At 41.9% G+C, this 20,437-nt stretch overlaps 1 protein-coding gene across 4 annotated transcripts in view; it reads left to right on the forward strand.

The window, feature by feature from the left end:
• SLC35F3 (solute carrier family 35 member F3) overlaps window positions 1-20,437 on the forward strand; it is a 167,160-nt gene that overhangs the window by 92,380 nt on the left and 54,343 nt on the right. Inside the window, exon 1 of one of the 4 annotated variants that reach the window (XM_057407056.1) lies at window positions 15,584-16,018. The exons of 2 other annotated variants lie outside the window; for them this stretch is intronic. In XM_057407056.1, coding sequence (XP_057263039.1) covers window positions 15,943-16,018 — 76 coding nt within the window. In that variant the 5' untranslated portion in view covers window positions 15,584-15,942. Of the gene's footprint in view, window positions 1-15,583; window positions 16,019-16,217; window positions 16,432-20,437 lie in introns of those variants that run through there. One more of the 4 variants, XM_057407059.1, reaches the window with a different exon arrangement.

A 20,437-nucleotide genomic window follows, 5' to 3' on the forward strand; every position in this document is an offset into this window, starting at 1 on the left:
TTGTAGGAAAATCTAATTTATATATTATGAATGGCAATACCTGCATAGCATTTTGGTCCCACAAATAAGCTTACAAGAAAGACATGCAGCCAGCTCTCTAGACCCCGTAACATTAAAACCACTGAAATAGTATTTTACGTTTCTTCTTTTCTTTCTCTGTCTTTTGTCAGAGTTATTGGCAGGACTGATCACATTAATCCAGGGTATTAAAGAAACACTCTTCTTAAAGTCTGTCTGGGTTCCATACTGAAGTAGCATAATTCCCTCTCCACAATTTATTACATCAGATTTAGCAATTGTAGACAAGTTCTGGCCAACCTTTCATGAATCAGCTTCATCAAGAATAGGAGAAACATGAGGTGGGGAAAAGACCAGAGTCATAGAGAAGTCCCAGAACAAAGAGATGATAGAAAGACAGAGATGTTTCCTGTAGAGGAGCGTTAAATATTAGAGAACAAGATGACTGCAGGCAAAACAAAAAAATGGTTTAGGGACCATGTATCAGACTTCTCCTGTTTGAATTTTCTCATAAAATAAGAAAAAAGGACTTGCTCATGATTACTTACCCACTAAAACAGGCAGCAGCTGTAAAACTGAGAGAAGTATTTCTCACCTGGGGTAAAGCTAACCTGTGTGACTCCTGCAATGAAAAATATGCTGAGACCATAAGTTCAGTAGGACTCAGGAGAGAATGGGACTTTTAAGGTGGAATTACTCTGTACTCCCAACAGTGTCAACTAAAAGTATAGGAAACGTGCTCTAGGGTTAAATCAAATAGACAACATGGAGGGAGGGAAGCTTATCAGTATCAAGTAAAGCACTGATGCACATTCTTAGCTTTAAATATCTACTTAAACCCACTCAGCAAATCACTTTGTAAGAAGACACAGAGCTCTGAAGGAGTGCTCCAGTTGGTTGAAGTTGAAGCTTCATTATTTGCTGCTCTGATTATGTGCCTGGGCACTTTTCCATAGTATGAGGCCTGGAACTGGAACATGCTGAGGAGAGATGTCAGGCATACTATCCATGAAATTATAAACCTGCAGTACAGCAGGCAAACCTATAACACATGTATATCAAAATACGTAACATTCGAAGCAGTCCTCCCATTGCTATTGCCCTAGCTTCAGTTGATGAAACGTCTAGTTTGCAAATATGTATGGCTATCGTCAGGAGCCAGGGCACATTACTGGCATGGGAGAAAAAAGTGGATGACTTACAGTATGCTAATTTATGTGGTTATAATATAAACAGTTTTGTGCAATGCTCTTTATTCTTGTGAATCTGAGGCTTAGTTCAAGCCATTCTTGGGATCCATGGCAAGTCCCTAAGGCTCCTTCACATTAAAATATATGCTGAGGAGGGAAAGTCTGAAAAAAAAATTAAAGTACAGTAAAATAAGCCCTCAGTTGAGATTAATAATAAACCATTCTGACACAGTCCTATATCTTATGTATTATCCACAGTTTTTTTGCCTTTCACATCCAGGTCCATTTGGATTCCTCCTTCTTATTCAGCTTCTCTTTTACTTAGGCTTTAGATTCTCATAATCTTCCTTAGTGCTGAATAGCAAAAAAAATTCATGCAAGCCTGGAGGATCTTCTCTGTTTGCTTTCATCCATCTGTATTATCTGCAGCAGAAGTAGTAGTGATTCTAATTATGGAATTTCTGCAGTCATTAACATTTTATAAGTTATCTGTTTCTTCTTTGAGATGGTCCTATTCCAGCAGCAGATAGCCTCACATTCTCTCTGTTACTGGCAAATTGTTAAGTATTTGGCATCCTGTACTCAGTGGAGTTGCAAAGAACCTCCCTTCCCCCATGTGGTACATTCATGAGTACAACTTTTCTGTTAATCTCTTTTAAATGTCATCTGCTAGTGCCTGTGTACAGTATATAAGCATACAGGAGAGTATCAGAATGTTAGTATCTAAGGGACAAGCAGTCATGATTGCTGTTTGCTCTTCAGTTCCTTTCACCCCAAAGTTTTCCAAATATTAAAACTGAAAAACAAACCCCAAACCTCTCAGCACTGATCAGGCAGTCATTGGCAGTCATTCTGGGTAGCAATTTCGTCAAACCAGATGCATTGTTCTTATTATGGTCTGGAAATAAAAATGAAAACTTAATTTCTCCAGGTGAAACACATTAAAAACACAGGAGATTAAAACACTTCCCTAAACCTCAGTGTGAATGGAGCAAAAAGAATGACAGACAGGAAAGGCAGAACCTAAGGATCCTGGTTGTTGCCGGTATATAATGACATCCCATTTGCAAGGTCTTTGGTGGCTTTAAATGACTTCCCCTGAAGCAGAGAAAACAACTTTGAAACTATGAACTATCTGGAAGTGAGACTAGGCTGGCTGAACTTGAACAGCTCTGCACACTGAAATGCAGTCATTTTGCTGGTAATGCAATAGGATATGGTGCCTTTTCAGATAAGGACTCCTTTTCTGTCAAATCTTGCCAAAAAAAAAAAAAAAAGTAGGTGGGATAAAAATCACTGTGAAATAAAATAGAAAGCATTTTTTTTCACTTCGCATGCAGTGACCCAGGAGGGGAATGATAGGTGGAAATGAAATATCCAGACCACAGGAAAAGGCCTTTTCAATGGCTGCAGTGCCTGAATACTAATTTTGGTGCTATGTAATGATTGGAGCTTGTGATGAACAGATGACACTACTGTTTAAAGATTATCCCTGTGTAGCAATAAAATATGAGAAAGTTATGTTTGACAAGATATAGAGGAAATAAAGATGTAGTGAGAGAAGAATGTATAGCTTGGCTGAATGCTAACATACTTACAATGATCAAATAGAATGTCATTATCCAGGTGTTGTCTTCATGGAACAATAATATCTGTTGGAGAAGTTGTATGATCTTTTACAAGATAACAAAGGCTGATTTTTAAACAATAGGACTTAAACCAATCGTGCTCTTTAGGGATTTAGACAGCAGTCAGACGTTAACTGGCAGTTAAATTGGGTGAAGCTTAATGTAGGTGGTATAGATTGCCTGAAGTGCAAGGAGCTTATTTTCTTACCATTGTGTATATTACACACTGCCAGAGGAAGGAGAGCAGGGTCACAACTCTTTGAAAGGTACAGCATTAACTTAGATGAAGCAGTCAGTATTATTATTATTCCTGGCTTATGTGCACTGAAACATAAAAATTTAGGGCCACATTTCATTTAAATGTATTCCTCTAAAAGTTACAGTTGTAGTTTAGGAGATTTCTCCATAGTGCTTCTGCAGATAATGGAAAGAGATTGGCCTAAGGGATCCACATCTGGATCCCACCCAGACAGCAAAAACATTCTTATTTTTTAAAGTAAGTTTCAAGTAAATCTTTACACTCCTACAATAATCAAATGGATGCAGGCTATCTGTTAATATCTGTTTGGATGCTCTTTTGGACTGAGCCGTGTTGCATATCCCTCAGGAAAGCCAACTTGTACTCCCAACTAGTATTTCATGTCCTCCCTTTCTGTAACCTTAATTGCACTAATAAGTTCTGTATGCTTCTGCCTGTCTTCTGCCTGTCTTCTGCCTTTGGATTATTCACTTCAGCTGATGCCTGATTTGCTTTGTCAGACACAAAAGTATCTCCCACAGATATGCCTTCCATGACCTTATTTTACACAGTGATTACATGAATAGCTCTTAAATGCTGGAATGACAAAAACTATTCTGAGTTTCTTGCTAACAAAACCAAGCATCTTTCCTCCTGTTTGACTGGCAAGAACTTATCTCAAGCCTAGTCATGCAGTGGTCTTAACTCCATGTAGATTTAAAGCTGTGTTTTGATTCTTCTGTCTGTCTATCTCACATAAGCCTTCTGGGCATGATTCTGTTTCTCTATTCACATACTCCCTTGTTCATCCAACCAACCTGGAAAAGAGCACAAGATAAGCTTTTTGATGGGGGAAAAAAACCCCAACAATAAAATGCTTGTCAATTCCCATATACAATCTTGCGCCTGGGGAGTATGCATGTGTTTTCAATTAGGGTTTCTAAAGTTCCTTTAAATGCCCTAGCTATGCCCTATATGCTGATTAAAGGCTTCAGCAAATAGGGCCTGAGAGGTTTTACGACCTTTCAGTCTTGTATAAATGCATTTGCTTACTCATTTTCCCTTCTTCATGTGTGTGGTTGTTGTTGTTGATTTAATCCTCTCTAGAAAGTCAGTCTTGGAGAAATGCCATTAGTAGGGGAAAGACTGAGCAAACAGCAAGTATTATGTTTACTTCTGAGGAAGTGCTGGCTTATTCCTAGAGGTGTCTGAAAGAGTCAGAGAGTCTGGACTCAGCCTAAAGCTCTAATTTTTAGGTCTCCATGAGCAATAATCAGTTTGGTTTACATTTTGCACTGGAAATGCTAATATCCAAGGCAGGTTTAAATTGACAGTGAAGAGTTATTTCTATTCAGTGAGTAACTATGTGAAATGGCTATCAGTTATTTGCAAGGTGTTTTATACATAGTTAATCAGTAAAGAATTGCTTGGCAGTTGTGCTCTTTATTTCCATTAGGTGGTATGGGACCTAGATTTATGTTTTGAAGCTTTGAGGAACTGTGTGTTGCATTGCTGAACGCTGTGGGCTGTTCTATGAAAGAAAAGCAGTTGAAGAAATACACACTGCTACCTGAATTATTACACATTTCTGAATAACAAGGCCGCGGCCACATTTGTCTCCTGCCTGTAAATGAAACAATGAATGTTTTCTCCAGCAATAAAAGGTACTTGTAATTTTAATTACTTAGAGCAAAATTCAAGTGGTTTATTAATATCAACAGAACCCTAGGACAGAATTATAGTCATGTTTTATATACGCTTGGGGTAACACTGGTGGAAATAATATGCAGGGTACAAATCTGCTTTCCCACTGCTTCACAGTTCAATGGAAATTTAACCTGAGACCTAGACCTGCATCTGCTGGGTGTGGGAGAGGAAAGGTGAGCACAGACAGGCACCCCAGGAACTTTCATTGTTTCATATCTAGGGGGAATAATTCTGTTATCAGTGCAGAGACTGGAGCCTGCTTAATGGAGGTTCAGTACAGTCAAGAGGGAGATGGATAGGCTATCTCTTGCATTCAGGTCTCTTCTCCTGCCATCACCCAGGCATCTGTCCTGTTGCCAGCAGGAAGATCAGAGTATGCCTCATCCCACTGTGACATCAGAAGCTGATGTTACCCTAGGATTACACTAAGACCACAGGGTACCAGCCAGGGACACCTCAGATAAAGTCCGTCTTCTCCCCACTACTCCTGTTTTGTACCCATGTGCCATCCTGTGAACTCTCCTGTGGCCATACCTGGCAGGTTTGCTTTGCATGACAGGAGTGATACAGATCAGCAGGATTCTCCAAAGAATTTGGCCTGTGGCTACGGTGAAAGGATTAAACTCAAGAACAAGTTGGAAGTCTCTTTGCAGAAGGATACATGCTAACCCAAAACAATGTATTACAAGGAGCTTCCTTGTAGTAGAAATCTGTGCTTTTAGTGGCCTACTTTTTATTCTATCTGAAAGGAACAGGATCTGCTGAATTCCCACGCTCTATCTGAAGCACACATGGACTCTCCTTACAATAGACAGGTGCTTCAGTTTTTCTGAATTAGCTCAATATTATCTTATTTCTGTTTCCAAGTGTGTTTTGTATTTGGGTTTTGATGCTTGCCTGAACTACTGTGCCATCTGTCTTTGGCTTATCCTGTCTAGTAGTCCTCTCTTTCTCACCTTCAGTATTTCTGCCTAATGCTTTTCCTTCTTTCAGCTTCCTTATGGAATTCTACTCTATAAAATAATATTTTTGCCTACTTTTTAAATTTAGCTTCCTCTTTAGTTGTTTATTTATTACCATTTTATCATCAATGAGAGTTCCAGCACTGAGTACATTGAGTGCAGTGGCAACGTTCCCATTAGTTCAAAAGAAAATCAACTGAGTCATGGGAATGTAAAACCATGTGCATAATCTTATTACAGATATCCCTGGTACTGTTAATTAATGATCCAGATTCATTCCCCAAAAGCATTAACCAAATCCAGTCTAGAAGTTGAGGGATTAATGATAAGCAGCAGCGTGTCTTTATAAAGAGCTGTCTTTTTATTGTGTAAAATACAGGGCTTATAGCATGGAATGACACATCTTCAGTGCTCACAGCCATTGTCATGTAAGCACAAAACTTGAAATTTCTACTCCAGCATATTAAAAATCGTCATGCCTATTTTAACAAAATCTATACACATTCAGCAAGTACCGATAACCCATTAAACCTGCTTTCTTCTCATACTGCAAGAGAAAACCAGACAAGATCCAACAATGGACATTCATGTCCCAAGGGAGATTGTAAAAATCTCTGCTTTTTGTAATAATATGTAAATTTCAAACTCCTGAAAGTTGGCAGGAATCAAGCTGACAAAGGATAAAAATTGTGTTTCATACAGAGCCTGCACAAATAGAGCACGTATCTCATGCCTAGCAGGGAGGGAAGAAGGTATCTGTAGTAAATTTGTGTGCTATAGCATAGGTCTTGATAAAAAGAGGGAGAAGCTTGAGACTGACTAAAAGAAACCATCCATTTCTCCTTTCCTGACCTCCTTCACAGACCCTCAGGCTGTGATTCCCCTGTATCTGCTGAAATCAAGGGCTCTGTTGGACTGTCTCCAACTGAGATTAAACTGATTATTTAAACTGATTTAACTGGTCAGTATGTATGAAATTTTTTAGAGCTAAGCTGATATGCACTGAATTTACAATCTGAAGAATAAAAAAAACTCCACAAGGTTTTTGTTTATTTTAGACTAAATAAATCCATCAAATACAGAACATAACATTGCAGTCTTGCCTTGTTTATTCAAAGTATTTTTGTTAGAAAAACTTCCAGTTTTCCTCAGACCTCATAACTGGTTTTTGAGGGCTACTACAAACTTAACATTATAGGATAAGTAAAAGGCCGAATTCATTGCAAGTTATTTTGGGTGCTGCTGGGCATTCAACCAACATGGCTGCATTGAAATCTGTGGAATTATTCTGGGTTTACACACTGTTAGGAATCTCCTGACTATATCTGTGGTCCTTCATATAAAGTAGCTCCTTTCTAAAGGGACAGAGCAGACCTCCTAACTTTCCAGTCACAAACTCAAGCTTGTTTCCAGTCTTTAACCCCACTCTCTAATCAAAACTTACTAGGCCTTGAAGCAGCCCAAAGGACTTAATCTTTCTCTGTGGTGTTTCCCACGAATATGAGGTGATGTACATTTGCTGTAGGTATTCATCTGACATTTTGCTGTTCATCAATGCGTTTGTGAGGTTAAAATCGTTCACTTTGTAAAGATATATCAGAGTTTAGATCAATTTATAAACACCTAGAATATTAAGAGAGGTATTTCTTGGTCTACAAAAAGCTGTTTCACTGTAATTTCAGAAACCCAGAGTTAGCATATCAACCAAAGATTTTGGTTATTCTTGCACTAGTGACAAATGGCAGTAACAATACATTCACTCTCTGCACTAGTAATAAAGCCATCCTCTTTATTAAGAAAGATTATAAAAAGTAAGCCCGTTAGATATACTCCAAGTGTTTAATAACAGTAGTGCTCGGCCATTCTCAGGGCTTTTCAGCATAGGATGTCAAAAGCACATTGATGGAGTAGCTAAGTTATGTCCCAGGGTACTCATGAGTGTGACAAATGCTTAACTCGCACCCTGCGTCATTGTAATGGCAGAGCCTAAAATGGAGTGGAAGGATTGCACTGCAACTGCTCATAGGTACTTTTAGATCTTATAATAGTCATTCCCACCTCAGTATTCTCTTCCTTTTCCCAGTATCTGAATGCAGATATTCTAGGAAACAGGCTTATATTGCTGTGTCATATTATAATAAAATAGCCAGGGCTCAACTGCGTTAGTACCTCCCCTAATAGCGGTTGAAAGAGGCAAGAGAAAAAGCCTCCAAAAAAAGAGTGAAGCAGCCACAGGGCTCAAGAAGCAGCAACTGGCCTCTCCAGGAGCAGGAGACTGAAGTGATAGGGTAGCAGGACTGGGAGGATACAATTACAATGCACTTGGTGCTAAAAGGTTCATCCCGTATAATGCTTTTTAAATAAAATCTACCTTGAAGGAGTAGATTTTATTTAAAAGGCATTAAAGGATTCAGCTTGCCAAACTGAATGGTCTCTCTGAGGGCAATCAGCCCAGCTACCTACTGTAGATGTTCTGTGAGAGGAAAATTAACCTGTTGCCTCCAGGGATCTGACTTACTGCTTCCCAAGAATTAACCAAGAAGCCCGCTCTGCTGGACCTTGCTTGGAGCTCCTGCAAGGGAGCAGGGAAGACTTGCAAAATTTGGTGAGAGCCTGTGCCTAGGACGTTATTTTTCACTCTCATCTTGAATTCTTCTGGACATAGCACCGGTAGCATGCACAGGCAGAAACTTCAAATCACAGAGCAAAGGGTAAGATTTTGAAGCTGTAAATTGTGAGGTCTAAGACACCTCCAAAAACCCCAGTACTAGCTATAAGGGTTGTTGTGGACATGAACAATAAAAAACAGAACCCACAGTTGAATGGGTTTCTATTTTGTTTATCTGGGTAACTTTGTAAGTGGATGTGGCATTCAGTTCATGCTGCAAGCTTTTTAGTATTAGCACTGAAAGAAATTTGACAAAGGAAAGACATGACAAAGGAAAGGAAAAGAAAACAAAGAAAAAAGGAACAGAAGAAATGCTGACATAAAAAGTAAGAAGAAAGACAAAGTGCAGAGTATACATGGGAGAACAGGAAAAATATAATTATTTAAAATGTTTAAAATCACTCTTCCTGGTAAAAGGGCAACACAGGAATCAGTCTGAACCTGCTTGATGGCTCTTATGCATCTTTGGACAGGCAGCAATTTTCTTCCTGGCAAATATCTAGCAAGTTGCTTATGTAGGCTGGAGCCCTGTCCATTCCACAGGCCACTGAGAGTGCTTGCAATCCTACCTGATTCAAGGAGCTGACAGTAAAACTTAGATTTGACAGATGTTGTGATTTTCATCCCAGAGCACAGAGTCCATAAAACAGGTGACTTGAAATACAGAATATATTTGCTCAGACGTGTCTTTACTGTTATTTTCAGAAAGATCTTTGGATGTCCCTTTTTCATCTCTTTTTTTTTCTTTTGCTCTTTTTCTGCCTGATACTACTTGGTAGGGCAGTGCAGAGGTCTGCAAGTATTCAGGTGAGAAAGAGGAAAAAAATATGATTCTGTCTTCAGTTCTCATGGTCTCTGCTTGTGTGTTTGAGGCCAGGAGTATATGCTTATTTGCTCAGTCAATTCTGAAAGAACCTGTTTTTTGAGTACAAAAGCTTGCCTCACAGATTCAACTTACTTCTTTCTGATCCAGCTTCTGAACAATAGATTTTTTTTAATCCTGTTTTTAGGTTTTATATTTTTTAATTTTGTTTTCATATGTCCCAACTTCAGATTTTTTCCACCTATTCTTTTACAATGCTAGAATTGTAAAATGCTGCCAAACATGGTCTCCTGGCCTTTGCATCTTTACTAGAGGAGTCAGGTCCTCCCAAGCTGCTACAGCAGTAGAGGTTTCACACAGCTTACACACTGTTTCTGATGGTGGAAAACACGTACAACTACATTTAAATGCACCTCATGTCTGGTGCTTTACAAACAACTGGCCAGGAGTAGGCTGGTGGTGAAGAATGTAGAGGTTATGCCCAGTTAATTTTTATTTACTTCATTTATCCTAGATAATTAAAAGGTTAAGAAATAGTTGTTACTGAATTATTGATATTGATGGCATAATAATGTATTTCATATGATTTGGGGTCATTAAGGTGTTGTAGTTAGACGGCGTGTTATATGCAAATATGCGAGGAAAAGCAATTGCCTGCTAAGTCCAAAAGGGTCATTACAAAAACTGCCAGGTTGTCAGGATATGAGGCACTAGTTTCTCATCTTCAGCCACAACTGCACAGGGAACTGATAGCTTTTTGGAAATTGACATTTGAAACGGCTAAAAAGTGACGAGACAGAAGGAAGGTTGGTAGAGTTGTCAGGAGCAGCTAGCAAAGGGCAGCTTCTGCCAGACAAAACTGTTGAGCCTTCTGAAGTTCCCAGGGAAAGTAAACTGCAGGAAGACAGTTTCCCCTGTGTTCCCACAACTAATATCAAGAAATGCTATATATTGAGGTAGTCTGATGACAGGCGGCCCCACTGAACAATCACAGTCACCACATCATGGGTTGTTCCTAAGCCACCTGGTCAAAAAGTGGGCAGTTCCCTTAAACTGCACCAGTAGAGAGGTAAAGGTATAGGCAAAGGTCCACTGAAGGGCTACATGGGTATCTTTTAATTATGACAAGAGACATGCAAATTTGTGTTGTATTTGTGGGCCATTCACCTTTAAACATCTTTTCTCAATCTGCTGTTGGTTGTAGGAGACCCAGTGGCCTTCAGAAAGTGAATAATCTCTGTCATATTTCTCCTACATGTCCATTTTTGGGGAAGTATTGCCTTGGGCTAATACCAGTGCTCATTTCCCCTGTGTTGCTGAAGACAATGAAGACTAAGACTGTGTGGCTTTGGGATGCCCTTAATCGCCAGCACTGTCAGACAGGTTTGAAGCAGCTTGGCAAACATCTGATTCCCTTGTAAATGTAAGGCTTCATACACAAAACCTCACAATTCCATTCCTGCCCATGGGCACTGAATTATTTTTCTTTAAAATTCAAAGGAACAGAAAAACTGACAAAAAGTTTCCTTTCAAAAGCATGGTTAAGCCATGAATGTTTCCTGTCAAAATCCTAAAGCACAAGCCTGAAAATTAAATTCATGTTGTCCCGTGTTGAAATTTTGAGACTTAAGCTAGCTTTATTCTTTATATTTTGTGGAATTCAGCAGTATTATTTGAAATGCAGCTGTTCTGTATGCACAAAACCATGAGAGCTTCTCAGAAAATATTGGAAACAGTTAATATTTTATTAGATTTGGAAATAAAATTGATCAGTGCTGTCTCTCCAGTAACACTTACTGCAGTTATAGACAGAAGGTTAAAAAAAAAGCATGAAGATGGAATTCTCACCAGGATTTTGCATCCGTGTATAGGAACTGTTGGATATATGGTCACATATACAACCTGCAGCTTTTACGGACACCTCAGATTTGACTGTTATCTGTAGCACTGCGTATATGATCAAAATTGAAGATAAGACATTCAGATACAGCAGTCTCTGCTTGGTGCAGTCTGGCAAACACCTCTAGCCAGACAGGTTTTAATCCTCTTTCCCTCACTGCTTTGTTCTGTGAATTCAAGACATGATACTGAAAGAATCTGAACTGTTTTGGCATAGGAAGATTTAGAAAGACATCATCATCGTTACAGCTCAGCTAATATTGGAGAGAAAGACTGTATGTAAATTTAACAAAATGTGAATTTCTTCTGAGTGGAGGTTGTGAATGTAGGAGGTGTGCAAACAGAACAGTGGTGGATGGTCACCAGACAGCGCATCTAAATACAGATTTCAGAATGATTGCAAGACAGCAAACATCACTTCCAAAATAGCTATTATTTGTGTTGGAAATGTGCTTTGGACATCTATGTTTGGTGGTTTTTTTTTTCACTTGGGAAATAAAAGATTAAAATATTATTAGATGGTAGCCAGACAAAACTAATAACAGCATTCAAGTAGAACAAGCCCCTCATAAACAGGCTAATAATTATTTGTGGAGGATATTCACCAAATTACTTAAACTAAAGGAAAGGATGATCTGTTTCTGACAGATTGTGGGCAGTGTGGTTTCATGCACGTATTTGACTCCTGACAGATGAATTCATTCTGGCGTGAGATGAAATCTATTAGGAAATTGGCTACACAAGTAAAAGTCCACATTCCATTTCCTTTAGGGTTGCTAAGCACAACAATTACTGCCCTCAGTGGTGAGGCAAGCACTTAAATTAATAAATGTCCTATTAATAAGTACACTATACACAAAAATGTCTGAACTGGAAAAATACCAACTGTGCACATTACCAACAGGGCACGTAGCTATTAGGAAAAAAGTCAAAGGTTGTAGCACACCTAACGGTGAGAATTTAGTTTTTTCTTGAATCTACTTTTTCTATGTCAATAAGAAATCTTTCAGAAAAGCGGTGATGATGCATGAGCTTAAAAGCAGTATTTCTCCAGATGTTTGCACACTTGTATGCGGGTTTATGTGACTATAATTTCTTAAACTAAAATGAAGAAGCGTAACTGACTGTAACAAAACCAGTTCCATCAAATTACAGATTCTACAAATTCTTCAAACCAGGCAAATTCTAACTATCTCATCCTGGGTTTTTAATCTGACCTTGCCTTTTTCATGTGAAGCATCGTTGTTCTTGACTGGAAATTAAAGTCTGCTTTCTCCAGTTTTGAAGCCTCAAGAGTTTCCTATCTACATTAGTAAACTGTCTGCAGCTCAAACATCCACGGTCTTCTCCCCTGTTGCCACTTGAATATGGGAGAGGTGTTGTAAATTAAAAAGAAAAGCTATAAATTTGACTTGAAATTTTACCCTGAGTGCATCCTCAGGGTTACCTGTGTTTTACATTGCTTATACTGTAAGCCGCTTATTGCAAATTCAACTAAACATAATCCAACAGCAAATGTGTTAAGGCTTAGGGAGATGGGGAGGCTGTAGCATGATGCAAGTTACAGAAAGTAACAAGCCTTCTGCCAAATGTAGCTCTCACTGCAGAGTCCTTGGAACACAGTCCTCAGACACCCTGGTCTTCATTAAACAAACACAACTTTTTGTTGTTGTGATACATGGTTGATATTTTTATGCACAGTGTAAGACAGGGGCCTAGTGTGGATCTCTGGTGTGAGTGTGTGTGCCTGTAAGGGCAGCAAGAGAAATCAGAGACTGACAGAGTTAAAATTTCTGGGATGAGGGTCGAGCAGAGCCATATCAGACAGTGTTAGCCCCAGGCAGCTATCTTTCACACACACACTGGGCAAAAGACTTCCAAAAGCCTGCAAGGAGCTGGATGTCCTATCCCTAATTTGAAACCAGTCTTAGTTGGATACTAATTGTTCTTGGCCCCTTGAAAGCCTCTTTGGGTTGACTACCTTGGACACTGAAGAGGCTTGATTGATGTGGTTGTGCAGGGCATCATCATCATCATCATCATAGGAGAAAGGAGGACAGGAGGTTTGAAGGCTTAGATGCCTCCTCGTTCTCTTGTAGCACCACTGGCAGAGGTGCACCAGTCTCTGCTAAGCAGTGCCCTCGGACACCACCTGATCTAGACAAGCAGAGGTCCAGCCGACTGCTGGAGATACTGCCATACAAGTCTTTGACATTTGGAGTTCTAGGCTTTAGTGAAACATTGCAGGCCTGGAACATGTTAACAGCTGCACAAATCCTGCAATATTAAACATATGCAGAGTTAAAAGAACATGCTATTAAGAAAAAAAAAGTCTTGTTTTCAGTGTAATTCTCTAGGTGAGCAACACCATCCTCCAAGTAAAATAACGTTGTTACTATGCATACATAACGCACTTATTTTCCTTTAAAATATGAGAGCATAAACCTTGCAGAAAGGAAGAGTTTAAGTACCCAGCAACAAAGACTTTTTGATAAATATCCTTTTTATGAATATTTTTATGAATGTCCCATTGATTACAAGATACAGCCAGTAGGGAAAGCTGATAGTCTTGCCTTGCACAGCCATGTACCTGTAGGAAACGTTGGTGGAATTTTAATGTAAAATGCTGATTTAGTAGTTTCCTGCTTACGTAGCAGAGGCTCCAATGATCCTGGAAGGCAAGCTCAGAGCAGAAGGTGGTCAGGGTTATCCATATTCTGATGTTACTGGTCATCTGAATCTGAGGGAGTCACTTAAAATCTGTGCTTGTATTTTACTCACCAGTGAGCCTGACATTTCTTTGCAGAGGCAGTGCAAAATGAATCAAAATTTTATCACATGCTTTGAAATCCTCAGATAAAAGGCACTGCAACATTGCAAAATATTTCATGGACAGGACCATCCAAGGTGAGATCTGCCTCCTTTTTATGAAACTTCTTTCAAAGACCAGAAACTACTCCAAGGTGAAATAGCGCAATGAAACAAGATGAACCCACGGTTTCCTACATGCTTATGATCTGTAACATCACAGGAAGCTGAATGAATCAGATACTTCTACTCAGAAGGCCTGGAAATGAAAGCCAGGGTTTTTTCATTTGACCAAGCCAAGCTTTTGTGGTCTTTGCACTGAGCACATGAATATACTCTCTAGAAGGATCACTTTGAGAGGAGCCTAATGATTTTTATTGTAAAGCTCATCCCAAAGGCTGACACAGAAGAGGCATAGAAAATGCAAACCACCCCTGAGCTTCGTCAGAGCACTGATCACGAGGTGAGACCTGTGCAGACTAACAGTTCACACTTGACCCCCCCCAGGAAAGCTCACCTCTCAAATACAAAGAGCTGTCCTGCTGGCACAAGTAAGGTGGTATTTTCCCACGTTTTGCTAAATGGTCTGTTGGGGCTGCTTTTCGGAAGCTAGTACTTGTAAAATTAACACATACTTTGGAATGTTTGTGGAGTATCGATGGCTGCCCAGTCTTGTTTGCAAAGGCCACTCTTTTAATTTAACCAAGTCTTAAGAAATGTTGAGTATTTGTTTCTTTGTCTGCTGATGCATCTTGTATTGGAACCTGGTAAATGCACTAAGTATTTTCATATCCATGGAAGAAATCACAAAGATTAAAGTGCACTGAGCTCACCATGCTCAGCAGCTTTGCTTGTACTGGTACAGTCTTTCTTAAATGTTTCATATTCATTTTGATGTGTTCTCTCCTGGATCCACTTGCGTTAAGTCTTGTTAATTAACAGCAGTTAGACTTCTGCATATTGACAGAAGGGTAAAGCTGCCACGCATTTTTGGTGTGTCATGACTGGGGGTCTTGAAATTATTGCTGGAAAAAAAGCACTATAAAAAGTTGTGACATACGAGTGGCATCCAATTGTGAAATGCTGCATTTTTTTTACTTGTATGTAGCTATGGAGGTACTTTGTTTCATGCCTCAAAAAGAAGTTGGTAATCTGTGTTAAGAAAGCTATAGAGTATGCTACTGCAAGTATTGGGGTATTACGGATAAATCAATGGTGTATCCTCATCTTGACTGCTGTGTCTAATTTTGGCCTCCCTCTTAGAAAGGACACAGCAGGAACAGAAAAGCTGTAGAAAGGATGGGAGAAATTATTAACAGCACGCATGAAAATCGACTCAGAATAGTGACTAGATTTTAAGGAAAACAGAGGAGGGATAACACGGGCAAATGAGATACTGGTTTGGAAAGTGTCAACTACCCTTCCCCGTTAAGACAGTAAGAAGGGTACTAGGCAGATCGCGAAAAGCCAGCAGAAATCACCGGGGCCGTGAGCCCGGCTAGCTCCGGGAATCCCTGGCGCACCGGCGGCGGCAGGAGCCGCGGCGGCAGGAGCCGTGGCAGCATCCGCATTACGCGCCAGGCTCGCTGCCTGCTCTGCCTGAGCGGCGGTGCTCGGGAAGCTCAGCCCCGGAGCCAGGCACACCGCGAACTGACGCTCCGAGGCTGGACCGCGGGGCAGGAGCCGACCGGAGCGGGGCGGGGGGAACTTCCGCAAGGCGACCCTCACCGCGGCGTCCGGGCGCCATCTCCGCCTCGACCCGGGGTAGTGAGGGGGGGCGGCCCCGGGAGCCCTGGGGGCGGTCGTGGGGGGGCTGTGCCGGTGACGTCGGGTTTGCAGCAGCCCCGAGCGGCAGCGGGCGGGCGAGCCCGCCGCCCGGTGCTGCGGCAGACGGCGGCGGAGCCGGGAGTCGTACCGGGGGAGCTCCGCCGAGGAGGGCTCCGGCGGCGCCAGGATGTAGGCGCGGGGCGGCGGGGAGCTGCCGCCGGTGACGGGCTCGCCATGAAGAAGCACTCGGCCAGGGTGGCCCCCCTCAGCGCTTGCAACAGCCCCGTCCTCACCCTCACCAAAGTGGAAGGTAAACGACGGCGCTGGGAGCGAGACGGGGAGACCGGGTACCGCGATGGGGGATGATGCTCCGGGGAGACCGCGTACCGCAACGGGGTGATGCCCAGCTGCGGGGGAGCTGCGCGACCCTAGGGTCCCCGCTGCCCACACAAGGGTCGCGCAGCTCCCCCGCAGCAGGGCATCATCGGCATCCATCCGTGTCCCCCGCCGCTCTCTGCTCCGTTTCTTTCCTCCCCCACGCTCCAGAGTCCGAGCTCCTCTCCTGGAGCTCTCCTCGGGGCCCTGGAGCACCGCCCGAGCCCCTGGACAAGTACGTGCCAGGCGGGACCCTTCGGGGAAGGAGGGAGGAAGCTGAACAGATTTACCCTCCCCCATGGGAACACAGTCCCGTGTCCCAGCCATCTCTCCTCATCTCTAATCCAGGTGCGTTGAGCTGGGGAATGAAATCAAAAGAGTCATAGAACCAAAGAGGTTAGAAAAGACTTTTAAGATCATCAAGGCCAACCTTTAGCCCAGGACTGCCAAGTCTGCCACTAAACTATATCATGGAGGAACGTTAGGAGCCCAGCAGTAGTGAGGGGTTGGCAGACCTTCAGGAATCATTGGAAACTTTCAGAGATCATGGCTGGGTACTTTGAAAAGGGCAGTGATGTGCTCAGGAGGGTTTTCCAGAGAGTTCTGAAGCTCTGGGTGTAGCTGGTGGTGAGGTCTGGGGTGAGGAGCTGCTATCTTGGGTAGAAACCTATAGGCCATGGCCTAAAAGAGGCAGAACGGGTGAGGTGGAGGGGATGATGTGGAGGCAGTAGGGTGCAGGTCAGGAAGAGGAGCCCTTTTGAGGGGTAGATACAGACATCAGTTCCTGAAGGAAGGAAAAAGAGGAAGCCACTGGATTGAGGGATCCACGGGGGAATGTGGTAGTTGGTTGAGAGAATGGGATTGATGAGAGGAAAAATATTGCCTGAGAGGAATAGAGGGAGGAGAGGGAGAAAGGGATGAGCAAGATGAGGTAAAGAGGAAGAATGACTCAAAAAAGAAAGTTATTGAACAGTAAGAGATAAAGTACAAACTTGAGACTCCATAGAAAGCTCACGAAGGAGAAAAAAAAATAATATTGAAAAACTGAGGAACAAAGAAAGGAAAAGAAGACATGCCAGCAATAGCTCTGTGGAGGAGAACGTGAGAACATGCAGAAATGCCTGAGAGGGGGAAAGGAACTGAAATCAGAAAGGAAAATTGGAAAATCAGGAGTACCTGAAGGTTGTTATTTCAGTTCATGGAGAACACAGCTGTTGCATTCCCCCAACATAAAAAGCACCTGCTGTAGAGATAGGAAAAGGGATCTCGGTTTTCTGACCAGAAGAAGAACAGGCCTGATCTTCATTACACTATAATTAGAATTTAAAAAAAGCCCTTGGATTTAGCCTTGTGCATAGTAGAGGGCTTCTCTCAAGGTTTGAATTGGAGGTTCCTCTGGGTACGGAGCATGTCTTCCTTCCTTTTGGTGCACTGCACATGCTTTATGAATCATAAATAATAATAACCCACCAGGTCCCAGCTTTGAAATGTGGGTCATCTCATTCCTCTTCTAATGGTTCAAATACAGTTTATTACCTACCTTTTATAGAAACAGAACCACTGCAATCTTTCCCTATGCCATAAAATTGAATCCTTTCAAACATTTCCATGTCAGCTCTGCATACCAGCTCTCAGACACCCTATTGCCACTCACCAGGGACTTTGTTGACCTAGTTGGACTTTTCGTTCATTATTTGAGACTGTTTTTTCCCTTATCATCGGTGGCAAAATCTAAATTGCCTTGATGGTGTATGATAGGGCCCAGAGGTTGTACAGAGGCAGGTAAGAGTTTTCTTTGCTGTCTGCTTCCTTTTAATGAAACAGACTGACTTTGAGAGCTTCTTTTTCCACATCGACAGCATTTCCTTTCAGACTAATATTGACTAATTTTGACAGCTGCTGTTTAGAGCCTGGCTGAAAAAGCCAAGCGTAGTTACAGGCAAAAATAAAGTGAGGCAGTGGGCACACTGTGCACTGCTTGCTTCCGTCGATCTGACTGCCAGACCTCTGGTAAAGATTTGCTTTCCTAAACTTCTCTGGTAGCCGAAGTCCCCTGCAAAGGCATAGCCAGTGCTGCAAATACAAGGTAACAAAAACTTTCTTCTGCTTTGCAGTTATGATTATTTTCTCTCCTATCAGCCATCATCAAAGCATTTCAAGGATCTCTGGCAGAACCACTAGGAATATGTGTCACTCTGGAATAGCTAGCCAAGAGGAGCCTTTCATTGATATGCATTGCTGTAAAGCCTTCCAGCAGTCCTTCTATTTTCCTGTTGGTGCAGTAACTTCTTTGCTTTAAAAGGGAGATAAGGACTTTGTGAGTCTTCACAAGCGTGACTGTCATTTTGAATTACTTCAGAGATTGAATCATCAGTATGCTCTGAGCCTGCTGTACCAGCACTTCCCAAGACGAGTGTATCTACATGCATCACCCAGGCAGGAAGTAACCATACCATGTGTTTTGTATGCCTGGCACCATTGCACACTCTTCGTATTTTGAGAAATGTAGGCTTGGTGCCTGATTTGTGCTTGTTCATCTTTCTGTTGTTGTTTTTCTCAGCAGTTTCTGTCCATACTGGAGGGGCCATTCCTCTCAGACCAGTCAGTTGACTGGTTTCACTCTGTTTGTACACGAAAGCACAGTGTACTTTGAAGGCTGACTTCCCTTCATTAGGAAAGTAAATATTTCACTCCCTGCTCTGCATCTTCCAGGGACACGTAACGTCAGCTTTCATGAGGAGCTGCCAGGAGCTCTCTTTTCTGCCAGAGAAAAACCATCCTTCACTTAATTAGCCCATACTTAGAGCTACTTATTCCCAGGTTTCCAGCACCTAGGAAATGGTATTTCAGCCTCCCAATACAGCACATTTCCTCTGCACTGTTCTCTTGGGAAGAGTGACTGGTGATGTTCAAAGTTGCTTATAATGCAAATAATAACCTCTCTACTTTCAATTATTACACGTTAATGTCTAAACTGAGTTGCTGTGGAACCAGATTCTGCAACATGCTCAGCTGGAGTAACCTTGTCTGCATTGCTGGAGTTGCAGGGAATTATACAAGTACAAATGAGAAATGAGTTTGGCCTTTTAACATATTTGCATGCCTGCTGGGGAGTCATCACAAGCATATCAACACTGTAATCACTTTAAAAAAACCTCCTCTTTACCTCAGCAAGCACAAACTGAAGATCCCAAGCACAGCAAAAACTTTCATGAGTGGCAGTCTGATTCCTTAAGAGATGCAGTTCTTATTATCCTCATTTTGCAGACGGAGCAGCCGAGAAACTGCAGAATGAAGCAAGTTGCCTAAAACCAAGCAGCACGTCATTTCACTGAGCAGGCAAGAAAAGACTGACAGTAGATAGGAATGGACCCTCAAACTTCCCACACGTTTTCTTGGCCACGGGAGGGCACTGCCATGAATGGATGCAATATAGCAGGGACAAGACCTCTTTTACTGAAATCAGTGACTTCAGCTTCCTACTAAAACTTCCTTTTTGAGAGATAAGCTCAAGTGCTACATAAATATATCTCTGGATAAATACTGTGTAACTGTTAGCAGTGTTCTGCTGGTGGCATTGAAAGATTTTGGTAGTCAGGCAATACTTGTTTATACTTCGAGCACTTGGGCAGACAGTGTGAAAAATCACATCTGTTGAAGCAAGAATTGTGCCCACTGGTCTCTTTTATACAAGAGCTGTACATGACAGAAATATGCACTGCTTGTATGTTCTTGAAAGCAGAAGTAGCTGGAGAGCAGGAGAGGACTATGGCTCAGCCAGGGCATTTGGTTTGTGTGCACTTCCCCACTGAAGTGGCCTTCATGAGAAATGCATGCTGGCTTCTGTGCAGAGTAATAACTTGCAAAATGCTCGCTTTTGTTCAGTGTGAGCATTCACTATTAGGCCAGAGCATCAAACCCAGCTGGTGCTTGCTCCATAGTTGTGGTAGCAGCTTCTGCTGATTCCTGACCAGAGCTGCGATGGGATGAATGACCTAGGGGTGAAGGTAATGCTAACAAGTTTGCATGCAGCTACAGGAATGAACAGGAGTGTAAATTTGCTATGTGTCTGCTTCTCCATGATACCACCAGCATGAGCTGTGATATGACAGTGTGGCTTACTCCCCTGATGGAAAAACAGTGCCCTCTTCCATGTTTACTGGGGGTACTGACTGTTAAGTGCACATAGGCTGTAATTACACTCTGGCTTTGCCACAGGGCAACTTTTGCCGAAATTTCCTGTTCCTTGCAGTACTTTAAGTTAACACACCAGCATATCTGAGCAGATGTCCAAGCTCCTGTTCCAAAGGCGTGAGGAGTTTCTTGTTGCATAACACCTGGCTCCCTTCCCAAA

The sequence above is a fragment of the Pezoporus wallicus genome, unplaced genomic scaffold, assembly GCF_028554395.1.
Source record: "Pezoporus wallicus isolate ANWC-B61680 ecotype Strahan unplaced genomic scaffold, APGP_CSIRO_Pwel_v1 scaffold_6362, whole genome shotgun sequence".
NCBI classification, from domain to species: domain Eukaryota; kingdom Metazoa; phylum Chordata; class Aves; order Psittaciformes; family Psittacidae; genus Pezoporus; species Pezoporus wallicus.